The sequence below is a fragment of the Protobothrops mucrosquamatus genome, unplaced genomic scaffold (genome assembly GCF_001527695.2).
Source record: "Protobothrops mucrosquamatus isolate PMUCROS unplaced genomic scaffold, P.Mucros_1.0 scaffold2200, whole genome shotgun sequence".
Lineage (NCBI taxonomy): Eukaryota > Metazoa > Chordata > Lepidosauria > Squamata > Viperidae > Protobothrops > Protobothrops mucrosquamatus.
The window spans coordinates 297661-321991 of NW_015388293.1; the positions used below are offsets into that span (position 1 = coordinate 297661).

At 39.3% G+C, this 24331-nt stretch overlaps 1 protein-coding gene across 1 annotated transcript in view; it reads right to left on the reverse strand.

Moving 5' to 3' along the window:
- Positions 1-7905: 7905 nt before the first annotated feature.
- TFAP2D (transcription factor AP-2 delta) overlaps positions 7906-24331 on the reverse strand; it is a 41894-nt gene continuing 25468 nt past the window's right edge. Inside the window, exons 6-8 of the mRNA XM_015824318.1 lie at positions 18366-18507; positions 14287-14400; positions 7906-8125 (exon numbers count right to left, since the gene is read on the reverse strand). Coding sequence (XP_015679804.1) covers positions 7906-8125; positions 14287-14400; positions 18366-18507 — 476 coding nt within the window. The remainder of the gene's footprint in view (positions 8126-14286; positions 14401-18365; positions 18508-24331) is intronic.

Below are 24331 nucleotides of genomic sequence, written 5' to 3' on the forward strand. Positions count from 1 at the left end.
GGAATTGGATATGTCTAGTTTAATGAAAAGAAGAACTAGGGTGACATGGTGGCAGTTTTCTAATATTTGAGGGGCTGCCACAAAAAAGAGTGCGTCAACCTATTCTCCAAAGCAGCTGAAGGCAGAACAAGATGAAATGGATGGAAACTAACCAAGGAGAGAAACAATCTAGAACTAAGGAGAAGTTTCCTGACAGTGAGAACAATACACTAGCCCAGGGGTAGGCAACCTTGGCTCTTTTATGACTTGTAGACTTCAACTCCCAGAATTCCTGAGCCAGCCATGCTGGCTCAGGAATTCTGGGAGTTGAAGTCCATGAGTCATGAAGGAGCCAAGGTTGCCTACCCCTGAACTAGTGGAATAGCTTGCCTTCAGAAGTTGTGGGGGGCTCCATCACTGGAGGTTTTTAGGAAGAGATTGGACAGCCATTTGTTCAGAATGGTATAGAGCAGGGGTGTCAAACTGCTGGCCTGTGGGCCAGATGCATCATGCCAAAATCGCACCCACCCCATTGCCGGCAATGGAAAAAAGTCACAATACATCACAACATGTCACGTGATGTTGTGAGTTTGACACCCCTGGTATAGAGTCTCCCTTCCAACTCTGTTATTCTGTTTGGGGATATTCAAATATTCAGCTATCAGTATGAGTAATTCCATTCATAAGTTCGTCTCAGAATAAAGAAAGGCAGCCAACAAGGCAATCATAAAAACTAGAAATCTCTCTCATTCGTGTCAGTGGATGCACCTGGAATGCTGGCTGGTTCCAAACAAGAGTGGGATATGCTCTGTGCCCAAGCATGTATACGTACATGTTAGATGTCATTCTTTATTTCATTTTGCATTGTCAGCATTCTTGGGGATTTACAAGTGCAGGAGTTGATCACTATATACAGAAAAGATTTCTATAAGGGCTACTAAATCTCTAGGGCAGTTGAGTTATATGGGAATTACACAAAAATGTGAATCTGTGGTCCATGGTAGACTGGAAGCACAAGGGGATGTCCCTTTGTCAGCTGTACTCATGGAGGAACTTAGCCCACTGAGCATCCTCAATAGACTATCCAGATGTTTAGGGAACCTTCATGAAAGATTCATTTCTTGTAGAAAGAAATGACTACATCAGTTATGTTTAGTCATTACATCAGCAGTAGTGGCATGTTTCATTTTGGCATTCATTCATTTCAAACTAAACCTATCTGCATCCAGTTTTGTTTTACAGACAATTGTCTTCAGAAAAGGTAAGACTACCTGTCCTTCAGGACTCTTCTCAAATTCCAGTTTGGGGAGGGGTCAGTTTGTTGCAAAGATCCCTGAACCATTCTTAATGACATGAATCACTAGTGCAAAATCTTTGTCCTTTTGGACATTGCTGAAATATAATCAGGCCAACATAGTGACTGAAAATTTGGGAGATTATAATCGCAACATAGCTAGCAAAGCACTAAGCCCTTTCCTCTCCTATTTTCCTGCAACCAATTTTGTATTAGGAAAACAACATTTTCTCTAAAGTTTCACTGGTACTAATGGCAAATGGGCCAAATTTGATCCATGTCATGGTCTTTTGCTTAAAAACAGTGGCATAGGGCAGAGCTTTTCAACTGGTGGTATGCATACTACCTGCGCTACTTTGGCACCTGGCAGGTGGTATGTGACTCTCCTAGACAAGCGTAGCAGGAGAAGGGAATGAGCTGAAGCAGTGGCAGCACTGCACAAGCCTGAGGGAGAGACAGCTGGAGCTGCAGGGCTGTCGGGACTCGGCAGAAGTCCCAGGATCGGCGGGTGCAGCTATAGCTGATCATTGCTTCTGCAGGGCTATGGGGGCTGGGCAGGAGCCCCAGGATTGGCGTGTGCTTCTGCAGGGCTATGGGGGCTGGGCAGGAGCCCAGGATTGGCGTGTGCTTCTGCAGGGCTTTGGGGGCTCGGCAGAAGCCCCAGGATTGCTGCACGCTTCTGCAGGGCTATGGGGGCTCAGCAGAAGCCCCAGGATTGGCACACGCTTCTGCAGGGCTATGGGGGCTCAGCAGAAGCTCCAGGATTGGCACACGCTTCTGCAGGGCTATGGGGGCTCGGCAGAAGCCCAGGATCGGTGCGTGCAGCTATAGCTGATCAGTGCTTCTGCAGGGTTATGGGGGCTCAGCAGGAGCCCAGGATCAGTGCGCACTGCTGCAGGGGTGAGACAGAAGCCTCAGGATTTGCACTTCTGGTCACACAGAAGAGAAAAGGGGGGGGGAGAGGAGAGGCTATAAAAGGAGACGGTTTTGGCGGGAGAGGGAGAGGAAAAAAAGACAATGGGGGGAAAGAGAAGGGGACTGCAAAAGAGAGATGGAGAAGCGGAGAAGTGCAGCCTTGAGAGGAATCAGTTGGAGGTGCACGGAAGAGAAAAGAGGGGGGGGGGGTAGAAGAGAGGATATAAAAGAAGGGGGGAGAGAAGAGAGGATATAAAAGAAGGGAAGAGAAGAGGATATAAAAGAAGGGGAGAGAAGAGACAATATAAAAGAAGGAGGGTGGAGAGAAGAGACGATATAAAAGAGGGAGAAGAGAAGACGGGATATAAAAGGAGGAGTGAATCTGGTTTCTCCATTGACTTTGTTTGTCAGAAGGTTGCAAAAGGGGATCACATGATCCTGGGATGCTGTGACCATTATAAATATGAATCAGTTTCCAAGCATCCAAATGTAGATTGACCCTGGGGATGCTGCAACAGTCATAAGAGTGAAAAATGGTCATAAGTCACTTTTTTCAGTGCCCTAGTAACTTTGAACAGTCACTAAGTGAACTGTTGTAAGTTGAGGACTACCTGTACTTTATCACTTTCCCCCCTTTTTTTTGGTCATCACGTTTTTGACACCTTGCTAGGTGACTGGTGGTACTAGAATATTGCCGTATCCTAAAAGTGGTACAATCTGTGAAAAGGTTGAAAAGCCCTGGCACAGGGGATAAAAGTGAACATGAAATAGTTCTTCATCCCTCCTTGCTTCTATCTGAAATATCTCTAAAGTACCTTTCCCTCCCTCCACAACCGTTTCCATAGACAGTTTGCGATGCTATGTATCTACATAGGGCAGTGATGGCGAACCTTTTAGAGACTGAGTGCCCAAACTGCAACCCAAAACCCACTTATGCATCGTTGGATGCCGGGTGGGTGTGGCCCATTGGCTGGGTGTGGCCCATTGGCTGGGTGTGGCCATTGGGTGGGCGTGGCTGTGGTGGTAACGGCAGACTGGGTGGGACTAAAAGTTCAATCAATCAATTCCAACTTTCAAGATCTTTTTTTTCCCCGCGAGAAGTTGAAATTGACTGATTGATTGAACCTTTTTTTTTTTTGCACATGGTGGCGGAGGCCTAAAGCGAAAAGGTTTTATAAAACCCAGCTGAAGGCCTAGGGCTGGGGCTATGGCGCGCGTGCCTACAGAGAGGGCTCTGAGTGCCGCCTTTGGCACCCGTGCCATAGGTTCGCCACCACTGACATAGGGCAAAAAGACCTTCCTGACCCAGTTTATACTCAGGAATCAAATGGCTCTTTTGTTTCTGGATAGATGTCAACCTTCCTGAGTGGTAATTTAGAGAGATGGGCTGAACTACTGAAAAAGAAAAAAAGAAGATGAAATTTGAGCATCAATATGTGGTAGGCTGTGTTAACACAACCATTAAGTGACGTGGTTAAATTTATTGTGCCTGGAGGTATATCTTCAAACTGTACTGTAAATAAACATACCCTCCTCCTCCAAGTAATTTCATTATTTTATCTTCTCAGTTTCCCGACCACAAAAGTTATCGGACCCAATAGGTAGAATATTATGCTTTGAAAGCTTTCAAGTCCTCCCATGACTACTATTTTTGGTATCTGTAACTGGGACTTCAGGGCTAAGAGTAGTCAAGAGACCCTTTGTCTTTATGCCTAAGTACAGTTACTTGGAAGTAAGACTCACTACATTTAGTGGAACTCTTGAATGCAGATGAATAAGATGAGAACTTCTCATTATTCTACTTGATACTTAGATTAACACATCCCGCTAATTACTTTGAAGCAGTGTTTGCTCATTAAGGTAGCAATTTAACCTGGCAGGAAGATTGATTGGTAGACCACACAATTCTACCTGCATTTCTCTTACCCAGAAAGATGGTGGTAAAGGCAACACCTCTGCCGTTCACATGCTATTGCTGCTTAGAAATTATCTCCAAGTACATAAAATCAGCATTGATTTTATTGCTGTGAAATGTTCACTTAAATGTGGTCATATTTTCTTAGGGTCATGTCTGATAGACAAGTCATATAAGAAACAGAAAAAGAACTATGCATTTCATTGCCAAATTATAAAGGATCCCATCAAAATGGGAGGGGAAATCATGACGTCTTGCTTGTGTCCATGTGCTCACTCACATTTAAATACTGTACAAGTACAACGATTGCTATACAGAGTCCATCATACAAAAGGAAAAGTCGTGGGTTTGAATTAAAATCATTTTAAACTGCAAATGAAATCGGACCTTTATCTGATGTGGGAAGGCCCCCTGCTCTTCCCAGCCTCTTGATTTGCAATCCAGCCAGGAGAAAAATTATTTAGAAATCACCTCTCAGAGCATTTCTATTGGCCTGAAATCCCTTGCTGTCAGTTTCTCTTGCCCTTTTATAAGTCAAGTGTCAAGGGGCATAATCTCTTTGAAGATCAACTGATGGAGAACAATCCTCATCTCTTTCTGGTGGATTAGTGTCCAGAGCAAAAAAGGATCCCCCCCCTTTTCTTTTATTAAAAATCACCAAGAGTAGAGAAGAATACAAGTAAAAAACCCAAACAAAAGAGAGTGCCATCAGAGCAGTGCTTCTACGAAACAATCATGCTTGTGAGGAAATTTTGAAAGCAAGTATGAACAGGATGCCGTATTTACACAGAGGTTTGAGGGAGACCATTCACTAGATCTGTTCCTGTTTGATAGATCATCAAGTTAAAGGCGAAACAGTCATACTACACATCAGACAGCAACGAATAATTTTTTTCCCTGTGATATGAAGCTTCAGGCTATATTATATTCAGCTGCAGCTTACCTCTTTGTCTCACACAAGTGGTTTCCACACTATTTATTTTTTTAGATATGCATTGTATAAAAATGTAATATGTGAAGGACGTCCTATGTATGGCTGCATGTTAGACAGAGAAAAGGGATCTTTGGATACTGAGCTTACTCATTAATCAATAAAAACAGAAAGAGCCAATTGGTCCCTTAGTGACCCAGTGAGATATTTAAATATGAATTGAACCAGGAAAGGACTATACAGTTTCAATGAAGTTTTTGCCAGGATTTCAAAATTAGAGAAAAGGCCCTAAAATAATAGGAAAAATTAGGGAAAAGGCCCTAAAATAATAGGCAATCTTTTGACAACAAGTGGACCCTTGAATGTTGAATGTACAATCTCAAGTGGCCTAGCCATTCTGACTGAAAACATCTTCTCTTTCTTGAATGTAGAGTAACATTTCTTAGTAAAAGCAGTCATTGACAGATCTTATTATCATTGTTTGGTGGCTGCTGCCAGAATCTAACAAGTGACAGATCAGACCAGAGACTTGGGCCTCTTTCCCACACCAGACACGTGAAATTCTACCTAACAAGGTTAAGCTTATTAAATTCAATTTTGAATGGAAAGGTATAAATAATAATACATTCACATGTCCTACAGGACATGACTACAATTTATTTTTAAAAAAAATCATGTTTAGCCCTATCTGAGTGAAATTACAATTATTGCTTAGTGCTTGGATTCTACTATAACATCATTGACTTTGATGGAACTATATTTGTACCTTTTTAATTTTGATTGTGTGGTTGATTTTTTGGAGGACAAATGTCTCCTATTGAAAGATATGCTCAATAGATGGCAGCGTATTGGCCCATAATTGCTTTATATAACAGGGCAGTAACATGCTTAGGCAGATCAAGGGTTTTGAATGAATACTGGATGAGATTTCAATATAGGTAGTCCTTGTTTGCTTACTGCCTTGTTTAGCAACCATTCATAGTTCTGACCATGATGAAAAAGTAACTTTACAATCAATCGTTGCATTTGTGACCTTCACAGGTCTATAAAGCAAAGGAAAACTGAAGTAAGATCTTAAGCACAGTGACAATTTCACTTAGTGACTGCTTTGCTTAATGATTGAGTTGCTGGTCCCAATTGTGTTTGCTAAATGAAGATTACCTACATGCAGTGGTGGGATTCAGCCAGTTTGCACCAGTTCGGCAGAACCGGTAGCTAATTTTTTGTTGCCCAGGCCCAGAATGGACTTCCGGAAGCGGCATCCATACAGAGAACCGATCTGAATCCCACCACTGCTAATTTGTGACTCAGTCCTGACAAGTAAATCTAACTAAGCTGATTTTGGCTGATCTCAAAAAGTTCATGGGAGTAGGTTAGGTTAGTACTTAGGTAGAAAACTCCAGGCCTTTAGACTAGATTAAAATTAGATAGCTATAAGCTGCCACAAAGCAGGAAGCTGGGCATTAATTTCCTTATAAATATAATACTTTAAAGAAACTCACTTGGAAGATGACAATGGCAACCCAGTTCTATATTATTATCACATAAATTTCATTGGTGACTTGAATGGGCAGACTTTACCGCTTGGGGTTTTACTTCCTTCCCGGATTAAAAAGAACTCTTCACAGCTTCTGTAAGCATATCACCATATCATGCATATCACCATGGCAGTATGAGAGCCAGGAACCCGTACATGAGTATGTCTTCTAAGGATGGTCACCTTTGTTTATTTTTATACCCTCAATTTGTTTATGACAAGACAACATCTGCAGCAATGGGCACCCTTTATGCAGACTATGCTAGGAGAATCTTGCCTAGTCAAGGATGCCCGGAACCTACCTACTTACAACTCAGTATATATCATTATTCTTCCAGGCATTCCTGGGGATCTGCCCTAGAGAACTAAAACAAGGAAGAATAACCTGGGCCTGCTCTCTACCACAATCTGGAGAACATCTGGTGTTGAATCAGAGCTGTTATGAAAAAGGAGGCAAGAAAACCCAGAAATACCAAAATAATACAATAGTCCTCTCCACTCTCTTCTTTTGAACCAGCAGCATATGTGACTGTATATTATTTCTTGCTGAGATGAAAATGGGCTAATGAATGGAAATGCAAATGGGAAAGACTTATACCAAGCAGAGGTAAAAAGGTGATAAAGTCCAGGCTCATTCATTCTAATCTGTGATTTCATCCTGAGGCTGATCCTTGAATGAGAAGGACGGGACCTTGATGGGCTTTGACATAGCACTGACGAGGATCATTTATACATTCCCGAGGCCTCCAATCATCAGTCCTGACAATGCAGTGATTGTACTCTTAAGAGCTCTGAGGTTTTTCATTTCTCAGTCCGGTGTCTTTTGTATGATGTCAGAAGTGAAAAGAGGTGTTTGTTTGTGTTTCATCCATCAGATGGGTGGGGTGATACAATTTTTCCCAGTGGTACAAGTGTATCCCGTGATGATGTATTTTCATGATCCTAAACGGCCTTCTCGAGTCTAGAAGTGCCAGGAAAATGTGCATTGGTGTAATGTTTGGAATGACTGAATGAATGCATGTGCGCACAAACACGCACACACACACACACACGCACACACACACACACACACACACACACACACACACACACAAACAGCAGTTTCAAGAGCAACACTTAAAAATGGGTAGTCTCATCACATGGTTGGTGTCCTTAGAGTTGTCTGGGTTGGTGGATTTTTTTACAACTTTTTTCTTTTCCCCCATTCAGTTTGGTCCACAGGAGCTAGATGAGATATACAGGCATACAGTATATAGATATAGTTAGATAGATATATGTTTCTTTAAAAAAAAATAACAGCAAAGTTCTCTGGAAATAGATTCTGCCTGATGTTGCTAGTCTGTCTTTTCTGTTTTGCCCTCTTTCACTGCTGCCTCTGACGTTTTCCTCAGTGGGGCTTTGTCTGAGTTGCTGTGTCCTTGGCCGGATTCTGCTGCTCCACCATTTTTGTGCGCTGTGTGTTTTTCCAAGTAGTTCAGCATTTCACTTAGAACAGTTTGGAAAGTGCTTAGGGCAGCACAAATTGCAGGAGTTCCAAAGCCATGAGTAATCAAACTGTAAAGCAGGCAAAAAAAGAGAAAAATAGGAAGAGTTTACTATATGTATATAGGTGCGCATATTTCATATATGTATCCTGTGTGTGTGAGTATAATGTATATAAAGATATAGATGAAATGTATATAAAGAATATATATATATATATATATATATATATATATATATAGAGAGAGAGAGAGAGAGAGAGAGAGAGAGAGAGAGAGAGAGAGAGAGAGAGAGAGAGAGAGAGAGAGAGAGAGAGAGAGAGAGAGTTAGATAGATAGATAGATAGATAGATAGATAGATAGATAGATAGATAGATAGATAGATAGATAGATAGATAGATAGATAGATAGATAGATAGATAGATGATAGATAAAATGTATATAAAGGAGACAGAGAGAGAGATAAACTTGCTACAAAAATATTTATTATATTTATTTATTTACAAATTTATAAATTGCCACCCCACAACAAACACATCCAGGCAGATATGATGTCAATGGAGGTGCTGTGAACTCCAATGCAATGCAAGTCTGCATAAATGCACACTAAGAAATTCAGCGTAAATTGCATATGGTTACCAATGGACTTACCTCCTCAGACGATAAAGGGTACATTTCCATAAAATAAATAATCCCCATCTTCAAAGTGAATGTGTTTCATTTATTTTAGACTTAAAAGGGTGCAAGTGGTAAGTATTTGTGAAATGTATATCGGCCACAGCTGCCGCAGAGTCTTCAGGCAGGAGCTGTGAGCCCAAGAGAAACCCCAGCTGATGCACCAACTCTGATTTAGGGAGTGTAACCTCAGCCAGAGTTGGCAAAGCACTAGGTGCTAGGGGTAGAGGTGGGGCTCCTAGGGCCCACAGCCAATCAACCTTGTCAGAGTTAAGCCAAGGCTGTTTCTTCCCCATTCAGCCACCAGGTACTGGGAAAGCAGCACTGAGATGGTCAAACAGTGAAATGTACAATTTACTATCATTAGCATAATGGTGATACTTGATCCTAAGCACATGTTGACCTCTTCATAAACTCACCACTACCATGAGGTCCCCGCCTGCCTTTGAAACAGCTTGTAAACCAAAGTAACTAATTAATTGATGGTGATGACAAAAATGACCTAAAAATTAACATAATAAAATAGTACAGGAATAGTAACCAAAGCAATAAAGAAGGAAATAAACCAGCTAATCTTAGTCTTAACTAAGTTCTGGAAGTTGTAAGGGAAGAGGCAGGCCTCACTTCTAAAGTAACATTATTCCATAAGGCTGGGATGGTGCAACAGGGAATGAGATGTAACTAAGAGCTTCTTCCAAGAGAATCACACTGAACATGCTGATTCTGCTTAGAGAAGGGAGTCCAACAGATACTTGGGCATCGCATCATATAGAGTTTCATATGTCAAAATGAGCTTCTTAGGCTGCACTAGAAACTCTTTCAAGGCTCCTCATGCACTGCAGTAGCCCGGCCATGTAGTAATGAAGTTTCTCTATTTAACCATAAAGTAATGTTTGTAAGCCACCCAGAGTCACCCCTAAATGAGATGGGCTTCACATCAATCAATCAATCAATCAATCAATCAATCAATCAATCAATCAATCAATCAATCAATCAATCAAATAAATAAATAAAAGAGGTCTTTTGTCACTTTTGTGAGATCTTTTTACCTCAGGTATGACTATTGGCACAAACTGGCACCTGGCCATAACCTCCATCTTTCTATCCGGTAGTAGGTCTGATTCCAAGAGTACCCAAAGTAATTGATCTAATCCCTCAGTGCTAAGCCTACAGAGCTGACTGAGAATCTTGATGAACAAACAGTAGCTCCATCTTACCTGGGTTCATTTTCAGTCTATTTTGTCCTATGCAGAACTCTTACAGCCTCCAGGCAAAATTTCCATAGCATTATCCATAAAGCCCAGGGTGGCGATGCACAACTGGTTATTAGTGCAGCGATGATGTTGAACTGATGGATGACTTCCCCCATTGGTTTTATGTAGATGTTAAACATTAGGATGAAAAGCGTAAATGCTTTGGCACTCTACCAGTGAGGGACATAATGCATCACAGTGATGCACAAAATAGTCCGAGTGGCCAGGTGAGATATTTATTTCTCCCTGAAAAGTTGCTGACAACCTATTGGTTACATCCCAGCCTAGATGTCTGCATTGCCATTTAGAGGGAATGGATTGAAAGTACCGCAAATGTTGCAGTTTCCAGAGAGTCTTTTCAATTGTGGTAGAATAGAAATATGTAAATAATAAATCATATTCTGCTTAAATGCTGCAGGGAGATTATATGGAACATTCCTGTAGTATCCAATGACTATTCCTTTAAAAATTTGTGGCCTCTTTTCCAGGAAACCAGTTGATGAGCCAACAAGAAGCCCATGCTCTTCAACAATACATGACTCTGTATTCATTTGTGGATGAATCTAAGAAAAACTTCCTGGACTGGATTTCTTAGGACTACTAGATTAGAGCTACAAACTGCCAGTTGACCATTTGCTGTTAGTAAGAATTTGTGTTTTCCATGTCTCTAATGATCACCCAGATTTGTGCAACCAAAATCTAGGAGCCCTAGGCTTTCTCCATTCAGAATTATCTCAGGAATTGCTGCCAGAATTTTTTGAAAATGTCTGTGCTGATGGGCCACATTGGCCAATATACTGTATGATCCAAATGAATGAGTCCATACTAGGCCAGTATCATTCCTTTTATAGAAATAGCAAACTGATCATCACTTGATTTAGTTCTGGGCAGAGAAGGCATTCCATCCTCAAACACTGCCATTAAATACGGTATTATCTTTTTTTTAAAAAAAAAAAAGCATTTCAGCTACTTGATTATACTGAAAGGGTTCAATGAGCCAAGCATGTTCTCAGCATAGGTTAGAAATCTACTCTTCCCTCTGGATAAAACTGAGATTAATTATAAAGAAAGTCCTGAACATCATGAACTCAGTTTGTTCATATTTGCCAAGAATCTTCAGGGATCTTAAAAGAGAAAGGGAGGGGTAGTCAGATCTATTGCTAGTCTTTTCTAGTCATTATGCAGTTTTCTCAGAGCTTGATGTTATGTTTTAATGATATTCTTTCATTGTATGTCAAAGCAGCCAAACTGGCCTCAAGACTTGGACTCTTCTTCGACAGCATGCACAAGGTATCTCACATCCTACCCGACCCTTCCACCCCCATGCCTCAAGGCTGACACAATTTAGTCGTGCTGCAAAGGAAATACTTTCATTTTCCACAGAGAAGGGGGAGAAGAAGAGGAAGATGCCATCTGTCTATCTCCAGTTTCCAACAATGGCCAAATCTGGGTATCGCTAGCAGCAGAAGTTGCTATCAAATATTTACAACATACTGTGGCTGATGGATGATACTCAAAGAGTCACATTTTTCTTTGCTAAGCCTTGCTCATATGAAAAACATCTGGCCCCAGGGATGGACCGTGTGATTTCAACAGCGTCTACCTGCACACCATAGAATATCTTAAAAGATAATTGTAGTGTTTCATCTCAGGCCTCGACTTCAGAGAAACTACCAGCATTCCATGAAATGGGGATCTACAGTAAACCACTCCATTCTTTACAGTAATCCACATGGGGCGACACCTTCAGATTTTTTAAAAAATTACAAATGCCTTTTTAACCAGCCATGCTTATGCATGGCCATCATTATTTCACTCATCACCTAATACTTCAGATTAGTCCTTAGATTAATTACAATTAAACCAGTATAAAACGTATTGTGTCTAGTAGAGCAGCATAGACACAAAAAAGGGAAACCTAAATGATGAGGCGGCTAGAACAGCTCCTTCTCACACTTGTACTTTTTAGCTTGGACAAACGATGGGGCAAAAAGAGAGATGATTCAGGTACATGAAAGCATGCATGAAATACTCAGGGCTAAAGGTAAGAAAAATAATGCAATATAGATGGGATTAAGTTTTTCTGCCACAGAATTTAGGGTTTTCCACTGAAATTAAATTTCAATATTGGAAAAAAGGAAGTAGATGTGTAAACAATATGCTTTAGAAATATGAAATCTGATGCCAATCCCTGGTAATGGCTACTAATTAGGATGGCTTCAAAAGGGGGAACTAGAAAATGTAATGGAGGAATTACAGAGAGCATACCTTAAATATTAGCTGTTAGAAAACCAAAGCAGAGAAGGGCTATCATCTTTTTATCAATGCTTATCAACTGCTGGAAAACATTTAATGGGCCATGGTGTGATGCAGAATGGCCAATAACTTGATCTTTGGTTTTTAGGTTAGATAGTCTCGTGTTCATAGCAGGCAACATAGACCTTTGGAAAAAAATTACTTACTGTGAAAGCCTATGTGTTTAGAGAACAAAGTGCAGGTATCTTTTTTTTCAGGTATTTACCCAGATGTTGGAAGTAAAGTCACAGTAAATTGTGCAACCTGGTCATGTGGCTACTAATGGGAATCCTGTCCTCTTGACATTCTCTTTGGCAGAAGTCATAGAAAATTATTTGTCTACCTAGTGTTTTTGTGTCACTCTTGCAACTGCAAGATGAAAGAGGATGAAGAGATTACTAGGAAGATTTGGCAACTAGAGCTCATAGTTATTCTTGTAGTACTACCCTTAATCTTAGCCAAAAATTCTACAGGCTGTTATTAGAATAAACACATGAAATTCAATTAAATCAAGAAAATTATGGGTGTTCTAAGGATAGTACTTATATTTCTATTTGGGGGAAACTTACATGCTATTATAGGATAGGGAGATCATATTCTATGTAGACTAAATTAAAAATTGTACGACTTCTAGAATTTACAAAATAATTGCTAGAAAAATCAAGCCTATCTTTGCATCATACAGTAGATATAAGATAATGCTTCATATGTATTTGCTCCAACCATGGTACCATTCCACCATATTTTTATAATTGATATCTGGGAAAAGCTAAGCAATTTTTCTCACATTATTCTACTTAGGCAAAAGTGGAATTGTATTTGAAATAGAATGCTCTTTTAGAGGCAACAATGAAAGTGTAAGTTAATATTCCTTCCTTTCATGCTTCCTTAGGATGAGACATCAAGTCTACTTCTTTTGAACAAGAAACATTTAGTTCTTTCAAGGATCACTAGAGGGCACCTGACTGCTTATTTATAGAAAAACTGCAGTCTGGGATTAAATGAATAATCTGGGCAATCCATTCTGTTACTGTAGCTTTCCTCAATTGTGTGGTCTTCATATATGCCACAATCCCATGCATTTTTGGCTGCTTCATCTTTGAATGCACCAACCTGAGGAAAGCTTTTTTGCTGAATCCTAGCCTATGTGAGTCTGAGGGCAAAGTTTTGTGTTTTGTGTTTGTGTTTCTCTGACAAACAAAACCCCGTGTATTCAACTAGACAATTTTATCAGCTGAGATAAATGAAGAATAAAAAAAAACCCCAAGGAGACTGACAATACTAATTTAAAAGAAATATAATATAATGATTTGACACATAAACACAACCTTATTATTAAACCAATGGAACATCTTCCTGCATTAACAGCAGATCACTAGAGGAGTTTGAAAAGCATTCATGGTCCCAACCACAAAACTTGTAAGATGTTGGATAGATCGTGAACAATATTAGCTTTCCCCTGGATTACTTCTTTCTGGAGTATTCTCTCATTTCCTCATCTTTGTCTTAGAACAAGACATGTGCAAGAAGACACAAAGGTCTCCTTTGCCATATCCCAAAGAGCTATACATATTGTCACCCAGTGAACAAGGATTAGAAAGCAGTGAAGTGTGCACTTCTTCAGTCTTCCATACTTAAATAATGAAAAAATTATTCAGACATCCTCATTCGTGTACCTGATCTGAAACTAGCACATACATATTATTGATAATTGCTCAGTCTTATTAGATCTGTGTGCATACTGCTTTATTCAATGGGGATTATAGATGTGGGCACATGCTGAAAGCACACTGAAGATGCTAGAAGCTGACACAATCCTTTTGCAGCACACCAGATTATTGTTTATGTATATTAAAGAGCTTTTATAAAGTATACCAGAGGCTAGTCAGTTATGGGGAAGATCTCCATATATACAACACATTGCATACTTCTGAACATAGGAAGTATTCTTAACACTTCAGAACTTTTTTTTTATAAAGTTACTCCATTAAATAGATTTTGGAAGTCATACCTGAAATGTGTTAAATGTCTCTGAATATCCAGATCTAATATTGGAGTAGGTCTTGAGGAGCCCAAAGGTGACCTGTCTTGACTTAGGAGATCCTGGAATTCTTTACATATTTGCCTAGAATCAAAATAGATGCATACTCATTAAGGTTACTTACCATGTTCATTGAATAAATACTGTAAGTTTCATACCACACATGCTTCCCTCAGCAAAATTATACCAATATACAACAACAACAACAACAACATCATCAACAACAACAATAACAACAACAATAATATAATATTATAATAGAGTTGGAAGGGACCTTGGAGGTCTTCTAGTCCACCCTCCTGCTCAGGCAGGAAACCCTATACCATTTCTGATAAATGGTTGCTCAGTCTCTTCTTAAAATCTTCCAGTGTTGGATCATTCACAACTTCTGGAGGCAATGTAAATTTATGTAATTTTTTACTATAAGAATGAATTGCACTAGAGGCAAATGAATAACAGAATAGTTGACTTTCTTCCTTTGTCATTGATTGTTACAGAAAAAACATAATTCTGGATGACCTAAAATGCTAAGAGTACCAAGAAAAAGGTCTATAATATGGGACCCCACAGAAGTATGCATCCTTAAAATTTTTGGCAGTTCCCTCTGAACCCTTCCAAAAGTGGCCACTGAATTGTCATTTTTTTAATGTGCCATTTTTTAATGTGCCAGAAGGCAAACATTATTAAAGAAGTGGGGAGGAATCATATCAATTGTGTTGAATTAAAACAAATTCAATCTGAAGTAAATGAGCCGTGCTCATTCATTGTCTTGGCTCCATTCACTTTTTGATATGTATTCATCTTCCCCTCCTCTCCATTCCCCTCTCCCTGGTCCTGAACCTGCTTCTCAAGACCCAAATGGGACTCTTGGCTTGAGAAGCATCATTCATAACTGGTAAGTTACTGGGTGGGATGCACCGGAAAAGATTATCTAACTATCACAATCCACACCCACACCCTCAAATGGAGGCATTCTTCAGCCAGAAGCCACCAAGACCTGGGAACATTTGTATGGCATCCCATAGATTTCTAGTCTGGCAAATGACCTTTCTTATCTTTTTCATTGTTTCCTCTTAAAGCTGTATATTTAAAAAAAAAAATCAAATTAAATAGGATGGGTACTACTTTGAAATGAAAGCAGAATACACATAGATTCTGTTATTCCCATCTTGAAAAATTTACATCCTGAAAAGCTGTAATGAAACCAGCTAGAGAGTGAGTGAGCCTTCCTTCGGAGGTAGCAGATTAAGCAAAGATATCTCTCTCTTGGAAGAAAAGGCTCCCTTTGAAATGGTCCATGGCCACATGTGCAGATGCACCAATTGGCTTGCTTTTGTCTTAGTAAATGTTTTAAGATTCTGTTTGGTCATGGCAGTGTAATTGTTTTTTTTATGGCTCCTTTGGGAAGCTACAGAGCCCTTTATAATAAGGCCAGCTTGCCTCTGGTATGTTTGTGCATTTTAGAACTTCTGATTGTAATGTCTGCATGTGGCCTAATAAAAAGGGGAGAGGCTTGTTTTCTGCCACTTTAAGTCAGTTTGGTGATTTTTTGGATTGTGGCATGCTGATATAGCCAAAGGGGATTCTTTGAAGAGAGGTTACACATCAAGTAGAAAAGAGGTTTCCCTTTCAAAGGAAACAGAAAGCTTGCTACTTTCATGAAACCCTTTGATAGTGTATATATTCTTTGCAGTAACCTCCTTCTTGTCACCAGGTTTCAAGTCATGGCCACAGAGAAATACAAAGACACGCCTTAGTGGACACGGCTGTTCTCTTTCCTTGGATATAAGCACACACTTAGAATTAGTGCAATATAATGTAGGCAGCCTGATTGATAAACAAATTGGGCTGGATTCTTATAAATTAAACCCCATACAGTCCATAAGAGCACTTAAATCTGGTTTATGTCATACACCTTGAATGGTTTGTGGATCAGATTATAATCCTAAAATGAACCACGGAGTTGTGAAGAAACTACTTTAAAGTATCTGTTGCAGCCAATGGAATTACCTGAGTCTTTTGTTTATATGCCAACAGCATGACTTCATTCACTGCAACTGATATATTTTGTCCACTGTACAATAAAAATGATGAATTAGGACAGTGATGGCGAACCTTTTAGAGACCGAGTGCCCAAACTGCAACCCAAAACCTACTTATGCATCGTCGGGTGCCGGGTGGGTGTGATCCATTGGGTGGGTGTGGCCCATTGGGTGGGCATGGCTGCGGTGGTAACAGCAGACTGGGTGGGACTAAAAAGTTCAATCAATCAATTCCAACTTTGCAAGATCTTTTTTTTCCCCGTGAGAAGTTGAAATTGACTTATTGAACCTTTTTTTTTTGCACACGGCGGTGGAGGCCTAAAGTGAAAAGGTTTTATAAAACCCAGCTGAAGGCCTAGGACTGGAGCGATGGCGCGCATGCCCACAGAGAGTGCTCCGAGTGCCGCCTCTGGCACCCATGCCCATAGGTTCGCCACCACTGAATTAGAAGATCAAATACACCTTACTATGTCCCATAACTTAATACAAACTTGAAAGGAAAAAAATATATAAAGCAGACCTGGGCATATTTGTTTGAGGAAGTTCTCACTGAACAATTTGATAATCTCTAGAACTGAGCTGAGAATTATTAGTAGAATTTACTTGTAAATCAAACTAGATTCACATCTATGATTAAGGTGGTTTGATTATTACATTACTACAGAAAGTATGTATGAAAGTTCCCCCCCCCAAGAATACCTTCTTAAATCCAGAATATCTATCCACAGTTTATCAATATTTCTTAAACTGTTTGACAAATGCTTCATTTACATAACAAAATAAGAATTCCATTGATAACAAATAATTGATTTCTATGTTTCATTGCAAGAGCAAATTGCGGTAGCAGCAGCTCAACTCTCTGGATTATCCCTCAATGTCCTTGTTAACTGCAGAATCTAGAATTTGTTCATGTAACTTGCTGACATTAATGACGCGCAAAATATTAGCACTGAAAAAACTTGGCTTGAAGTTCAAACCAACTGCTCCAATTTTACTGGAACTGTTTCAAATATTCCAGAAATATTCCAAATCTAAATGAGGTTCAAGCTCATAAAACCTTTGGAATGATCAATAAGTATTGGAACATCTGTGATAAGGGTGGCACAACTCATTTTGAACTTGAAACAACTTTTGTATTATATAGGCTTTGAATCCCCAATCGATATATCTATGGGGAACTTTCTGAAGGTGTATTCTGACATCATTCACACAATTTTTATAAATAAAGCTTTAGCTTTCCCAGAAAGAAAGAAAAGTGACTCTTTCTGCTCCAGTTCTAATCCACTGTAACAGGATAATGGTGATATCATTATTTGATGATGACATCATTTGACTGTGATACATTAGATGGCTGATGATTCTAGTCATTATCAGCAAATTTGTGAGGGGGGAAAAAGGGCTCATTCTCTCTCAATTGTCCTTTGCCATCCAATTAGCCTAGTGAAACAGTAGAGGTAGAATGCTGGATGCAACTGCATTTATTTACCATGAAAAGAAAATCAAGAGAAAGAAAAGGAAAACATTTCTACATTTAAAGATAAGGAAAAGTACCCTGCCAAGTGATTTGGCATCCTATATTTGACATTGTTGCCTACCCCTGGCCTAGACCTTTCAAAATGTTTTCTTTTCACTGCCAATATTTTATTAGAAATGATTTATGGAGCATATCCCTTGCAATATTTCTTTCCAAATAAATCTCAATCAATTCAACGTGAACTGATGTATTAGTAACTCTGGTCAGAATAGCTACCACAGATGCATACTTGACTACATTAAGGTATATATGAAGGAATGTTATTTTATGCATCCTTCTGGGTCTGTGCACACCTTAAAGTATCAAAATATAAATAAATTTTGTCTTCGATGCTTTCATTTTTAATTATTTATTTTGACTTGTTAAATCCACCCAACTTCAAGGCCATTTGCCTTGGAGGCCTAGTATAGGGTTAAAATAAGTAGTTAGCTTCGAGACTCACATGTGAACAAAGCAGTGTTTAAACAACTTACTTTGTTGCTAGGATCATTTTTTTTCTTGCTGTCTGTTCCTTCTGTTCCATGTGTTGCCTGGCAAGATGTTCTCCGACTGCCTTGGCTGGGAATTCAGTTTCACAAGTATAGCCAAAATCCCTGGCCAAATGCAAAGCTTCTCCTATGACCAAACAAAATAACTCTGATTTTAAAAGCAGCATGTATTTTAAGTGGCCCTTTTAAAACCTTGGTTAGTTAAAAATACTCTTGGTATTTGCCTGAGATGAATCATTCAAGAATATCACTGCCCACAAGAAGACAACTCCCTCCCCCTTTTAAGATTCATAAGCAGCAAGGAGGAAAACCAGTAGCAGTTCTTCACATTAGGAGGTTTCACTTGAACACATAAAGAAATGGAGTTGATCTCTTAGATGAGTTATTGCTGCCATTCCAGCTCTTCCAGTGCTACAGTCAGATGGAATGAAAACTGCTAGCTAAAAGCTAAGAGAGGGATCTAATGGAAGTTGCCCAAAGAGGTAAATGAACCTCCCTCAATCACCTCCCAGAGAGAATAGGATTTGTAATGCTCGTTTAGTACCCCCACCAACTAGAGAATTAGAAACAATTACCTCCTCCCCAGGTGTTACCATATTTCTATTGTATTTTCCTACTACTTTCGGTTACTTTTAAACACTTACAAGCACTTTGTGTGTCTGTGTGTCTTGTCACTGCTTTGCTTCCTTTGGATCTTTCATGTATTACTCATATGAAGTGTCTCTACGCTGCACCATAGGCCAACGGAACTGAGATGCTGGATGGTTTGCTCAAGTTGTGCCAGTGGCTTGACCAAAAACAAATCCTCATCTCTGAAGCCAACCTTGAGCTACATGGTTTTCTTCATCCCATCACCCAGGTGTCAGGCATGTACTCCATGCCTTGATAGTCTTTCTTGAGAATTGAAATCCAGTTTTGAAGAAGCTAATGCACGTTAGAGGAATGCCATGTGAATATCAGAAATGGGTGAAGCAACTATATGCCAATGTTAGCTTCTCACCATTTTGTACTTATATAAATTGGATGAATTTGATATTTCCTCAACTTTTCATCTGTGTGACTCAAATTCAGTTCATCATACTCAAGATTAGTTTAAGCATTTGTATTTGTTTTAATGTGTAGCTCTCCAAACAATGCAGTTTTATTTGCATAAATATTTATTTGTTCTATTTCTATAGCCGCCCATCTCAAACAACTGAGCCTGGGCAGCGAACAATCATAAAACAATTAAAAACAGTTACAAAATTAAATACATATGGCAGCCAAGAAAAAAAAATGTCATCATAGATGTCAACACAACCAGAAAACAGGACCCTTCACACACTTGGGGCCTTAGGCCTGGGCACTAAACCAGGTCTTCTTATAAAAGGCCAATAGGGTTGGGGCCATCCTCAAATCTGAATGGAGAGTGTTCCAGAGGGCAGGGACTGTGGCAGAGAAGGCACATCACCTAGTCTCAACCATCTGACATTCCTTGGCTGATGGGACATATAGAATGCGCAGCCTAATTTTAGCATTTTGCCCAGCCCAAATTAGCATTCTGCCTAATATGCCCAATTCTCCTAAAATACTTCCTACTACTGTGTATGTGTTGATACATTTGATTTCTATCTTACATGCATTTTTAATTGGAACATTTCATGGGAAAATTAAGAAAATGTGTGGATTTTTAAGTCTAACATAGCTTAGGAACTTAGTTATAAAAGTGAAATTAGAAGACTCTGTATCTGAATGCAAGACAAACACATTTTGATGTTATCTTAACACAGTAAGAGCTGTGGTCTTGTGATCCACTGACATATAAATTTGTGAAAGAACTTTATTCAAGAAAAAACTGCTGACAGAACACTTAAACAACATTTACTATTTTTAATACCTGCTGGCTTGGGCTTATTTGATAAAATGGTGGTAATCTTGGGGAACTGCCAGTTCACAATCTTCTCCTTTTCTTTCTCTTTTGTGAATAAATACGAGCTTTATATGTATGCTTGAGTCCATGCACTGTAGTGGACTTATTTCCTCATTTGATATCTTAATCAGGAACACCTCTGTGATGTATCATGAAACTCAGTTCACAACAGACTGTGATCTTACTTGAGAAAAGATGATATAGTATGCATTCAGCCCAAAGTACTAGAAGAATAAAGCTTGGCTAGAAAGAGTACAGAGAAGAGCAACAAAGATGATTAGGGGACTGGAGGCTAAAACATATAAGGAACGGTTGCTGGAATTGGGTATGTCTAGTTTAATTAAGAGAAGGACGAGGGGGGACATGATAGCAGTGTTCCAATATCTCAGGGGCTGCCACAAAGAAAAGGGAGTCAAGCTATTCTCCAAGGCGCCTGAAGGCAGGACGAGAAGCAACGGGTAGAAACTGATCAAGGAGAGAAGCAACCTAGAACTAAGGAGAAACTTCCTGACAGTTAGAACAATTAACCAGTGGAACAACCAGCCTCCAGAAGTGGTGAATGCTCCAACACTGGAGGTTTTTAAGAAGAGACTGGACAGCCATTTGTCCGAAATGGTATAGGGTTTCCTGCCTGAGCAGGGGGTTGGACTAGATGACCTCCAAGGTCCCTTCCAACTTTATCATTATTATTATTATTATTATTATTATTATTATTATTGACTAGAAAGAGGTTTTATAATAAATAGTTACAAGAATAATAAAAACAATGAGGAGCAGAATTCTTTTCCGAGATATTGCTATCCTAGATCCAGAGAAGCAGCCACATAAAGAAAGACTGATAGGTGAACAGGCACAAACCCAGTCTCTAAAGCACAAATGGTAGGAAGACATTAGACCTCTCCAAGAAAAAAAGATCCTTTGATAAACTGTAGGAGGGCAGTGGTTGAAAATAGTGATGAGTAAGTAGCACATCATGATTTGTGGAGAAAAATTGGGTTCTTCTTATAAAGTTAGGGGAGACCCCCAAGGAAGGACAAAACAAGACACCGATGGAAAAAATCCCTTTGTCCCCCTTTCTATTTTCTAGAATTGCTATGGACATTGCTGGTCCCTTGCCAAAGTCAGCAAAAGGAAATCAGTCTATCCTTGTAATTTCTGATTATGCTATGAGATGCCCTGCGGCAATTCCCTTCTGCAGTTACCACAAAAGTCATTGCCAATGCGTTGCTTAAACTGTTCAGTAGAGTGGGTGTACCTAATGAGATTTTCACAGATCAAGCCCCAAACTTCCAATCTGCTTCGCTAAAGCATTTATATATAGCACTGGGGATATCTGGCAGGAGAGCCCANTGACCTAGGGAGGATTTTATTTGGGGTTTATCTTTTAACAATTTGACAGAGACACAACTTTAAAATTTGATTTAATTCGGTTTTATCGGGGGGGAATGTATTTATGTTTTGTTTTAAATATGTTGTGCGCCGCCCTGAGTCCCGCTGGGAGAAGGGCGGCATATAAATTAAATTTATTATTATTATTATTATTATTAAAGTTCTCAGCCAAAGACAAAAACTGCAGAAACTTGGTGACAAGACAAAGAACATCCAAAACTACTGCCAACTATGCAAAATGCAGGTATGATACAAAAGCCAGAAACAAATCACTAGAAGGGGCAGACAGAGTGTTGCTTCTGTTTCCTGCCAGGAATGCAAAATGCATTCCACAAAGTGGAACCTGCAAAATAGACTTGAGGGTGAAGAAACCACAGTCTGTCATGTCAACCAGTGGATTGAAAGTGCCCAGTCTAGAATGGTGACCTCATAAATTGGATTATTCAGCAGAGCAATTATAAACCTGCTTGTCACATACACTCATGCCCAATGCATTGAGACATGGTAGAACTCAGCTTAACTTCACCACAAAAAGCAAATCTAAGAAGATTTCAATGATATTTTTACAAATAAGCCAGGCACTACTACATTAGTAGAGCTCAGAAACAGAGGTAAATCTTATCATATTACAGAGATGCCCTGAAGAAAGAAGAAGAAAAAATCTGTTCTTGAACCATCTCCTAATAAAATGGTCTTCACCCATAGTGTTAGTTCGTAAGACAAAAAGAGAAGTTAAATTTTGTGTAGACCTAACACTTGTTAAGCAAGCAACTGTTTCATAATTAGCCTGGCCTAAGAATAAATAATCTAATAAGTACACATGGAAAATACTTATTTACTTTGGATTTAAGTAAAGGCTATTGACAAATTGCTCTCAAGGTAACTCCCAAAGTGAAAGCTTCTTCTGTAAAGGCAGTCTTCATTTAGAAATCACAACCGGGAGCCACAACTCAGTCATTAAGCAGAATGGTTTTACTATTGTGAATCCATGATTTCACATATGATCTTCAGCTTTCCTTTGCTTTAACAGACCAGCAAAGCTTATAAATATGAGGATTGGTTGCAAAAGTATATTTTCATCACCAGTGTACTTTAACTGCAAACTGTTGCTGTATAAGGAATTTGCTAAACAAGGACTACCTGTACTTCATATAATAGAACTTCTACAACTCTCCAGAGACCAAATACTTCTAGGCCAAGGAAAATGCTATGAACCATATTTGGATGATGTTGTTATTTACTGCAGAAGAACATGAGGAGCATTACCCAATTATTTGAGATAGTCAGCGTGACTCACTGTGGGGTTTACTCTCCGTCTATATAGAAGTAGCTTGCCCTGCCAGTTTTGGCGGGGTGTTGTTTTCTCCTTGACAATTCCTTGACTAGGGTATTGTTTTCTGCTTGTAATGCTAATCCCTGTTTATTTACATGTTAGTTGCTAAAGAGGATGTGCTCTAGTTTTTTTCTTCTTCTTGGCTTTTTTATTGTCTCTTTTGAAAGTGCATAAATATGGTTTATTTCTATGTGTCTGTTGATGGCTTATGTCTTATTTAGGTTACACCATTGGCTTGATGTCTTACTTAGGTTATATTTATAGATTAACAAGAAGTTAAGGTGGAAGAGTAAAAAAGATGTTGAGACTCTAGAAAGAGTACAAAGAAGAGCAACAAAGATGATTAGGGGACTGGAGGCTAAAACATATAAGGAACGGCTGCTAAAATTGGGTATGTCTAGTCTAATGAAGAGAAGGACGAGGGGGAACATGATAGCAGTGTTCCAATATCTCAGGGGCTGCCACAAAGAAGAGGGAGTCAAACTATTTTCCAAAGCGCCTGAAGGCAGGACAAGGAGCAACGGGTGGAAACTAATCAAGGAACTAAGAACTCCTAGAACTAAGGAGAAATTTCCTGACAGTTAGAACAATTAATCAATGGAACAACCTCCCTCCAGAAGCGGTGAATGCTCCAACACTGGAAGTTTTTAAGAAGAGACTGGACAGCAATTTGTCTGAAATGGTATAGGGTTTCCTGCCTGAGCAGGGGGTTGGGCTAGATGACCTCCAAGGTCCCTTCCAACTTTATTATTATTATTATTATTATTATTATTATTATTATTATTATTATTATTATTATTATTATTATTATTATTATTATTATTATTATTAACATCCAAGATGGAAGTAAGATCTTCCCCAGAGTTGTGGGGTTCTATGGCTGATTAGTATCTCATTTTTCAATTGAAGCAGTCAATGGCATCAAAATGGTGAATACAGCTAGGTGATCAAACCCCTGTCTCTTTTATGTTTGTGTACATGATACATATGACTCACCTTAAAAGGGGGAGGGTCATCAATCACCCAGTTGTATTCACTATTTTGATGCTGGATATCCCTGCTGCAATGCAAAAATTCTCTACTTGTAATCTGGAGGCAGTTCAATAAAGTTCACTAAACTCCCAAGTGGTAACAGGCATTTCAAGATTTAAAGAGAGCTTTGTGTAGGCATCCTGTGTTAAGAGGAATTTTTCTTTTGTTCTGTGCATTGAGGCTTCTGATGTGAGGTTGAGAGCAGTGTTAATGCAATAATTTTAGAACGAGGTATATTGAACCTTTTATCTTTCAAAAAGTTCTTACCAAGGGAAAAGGGGTAGGTGG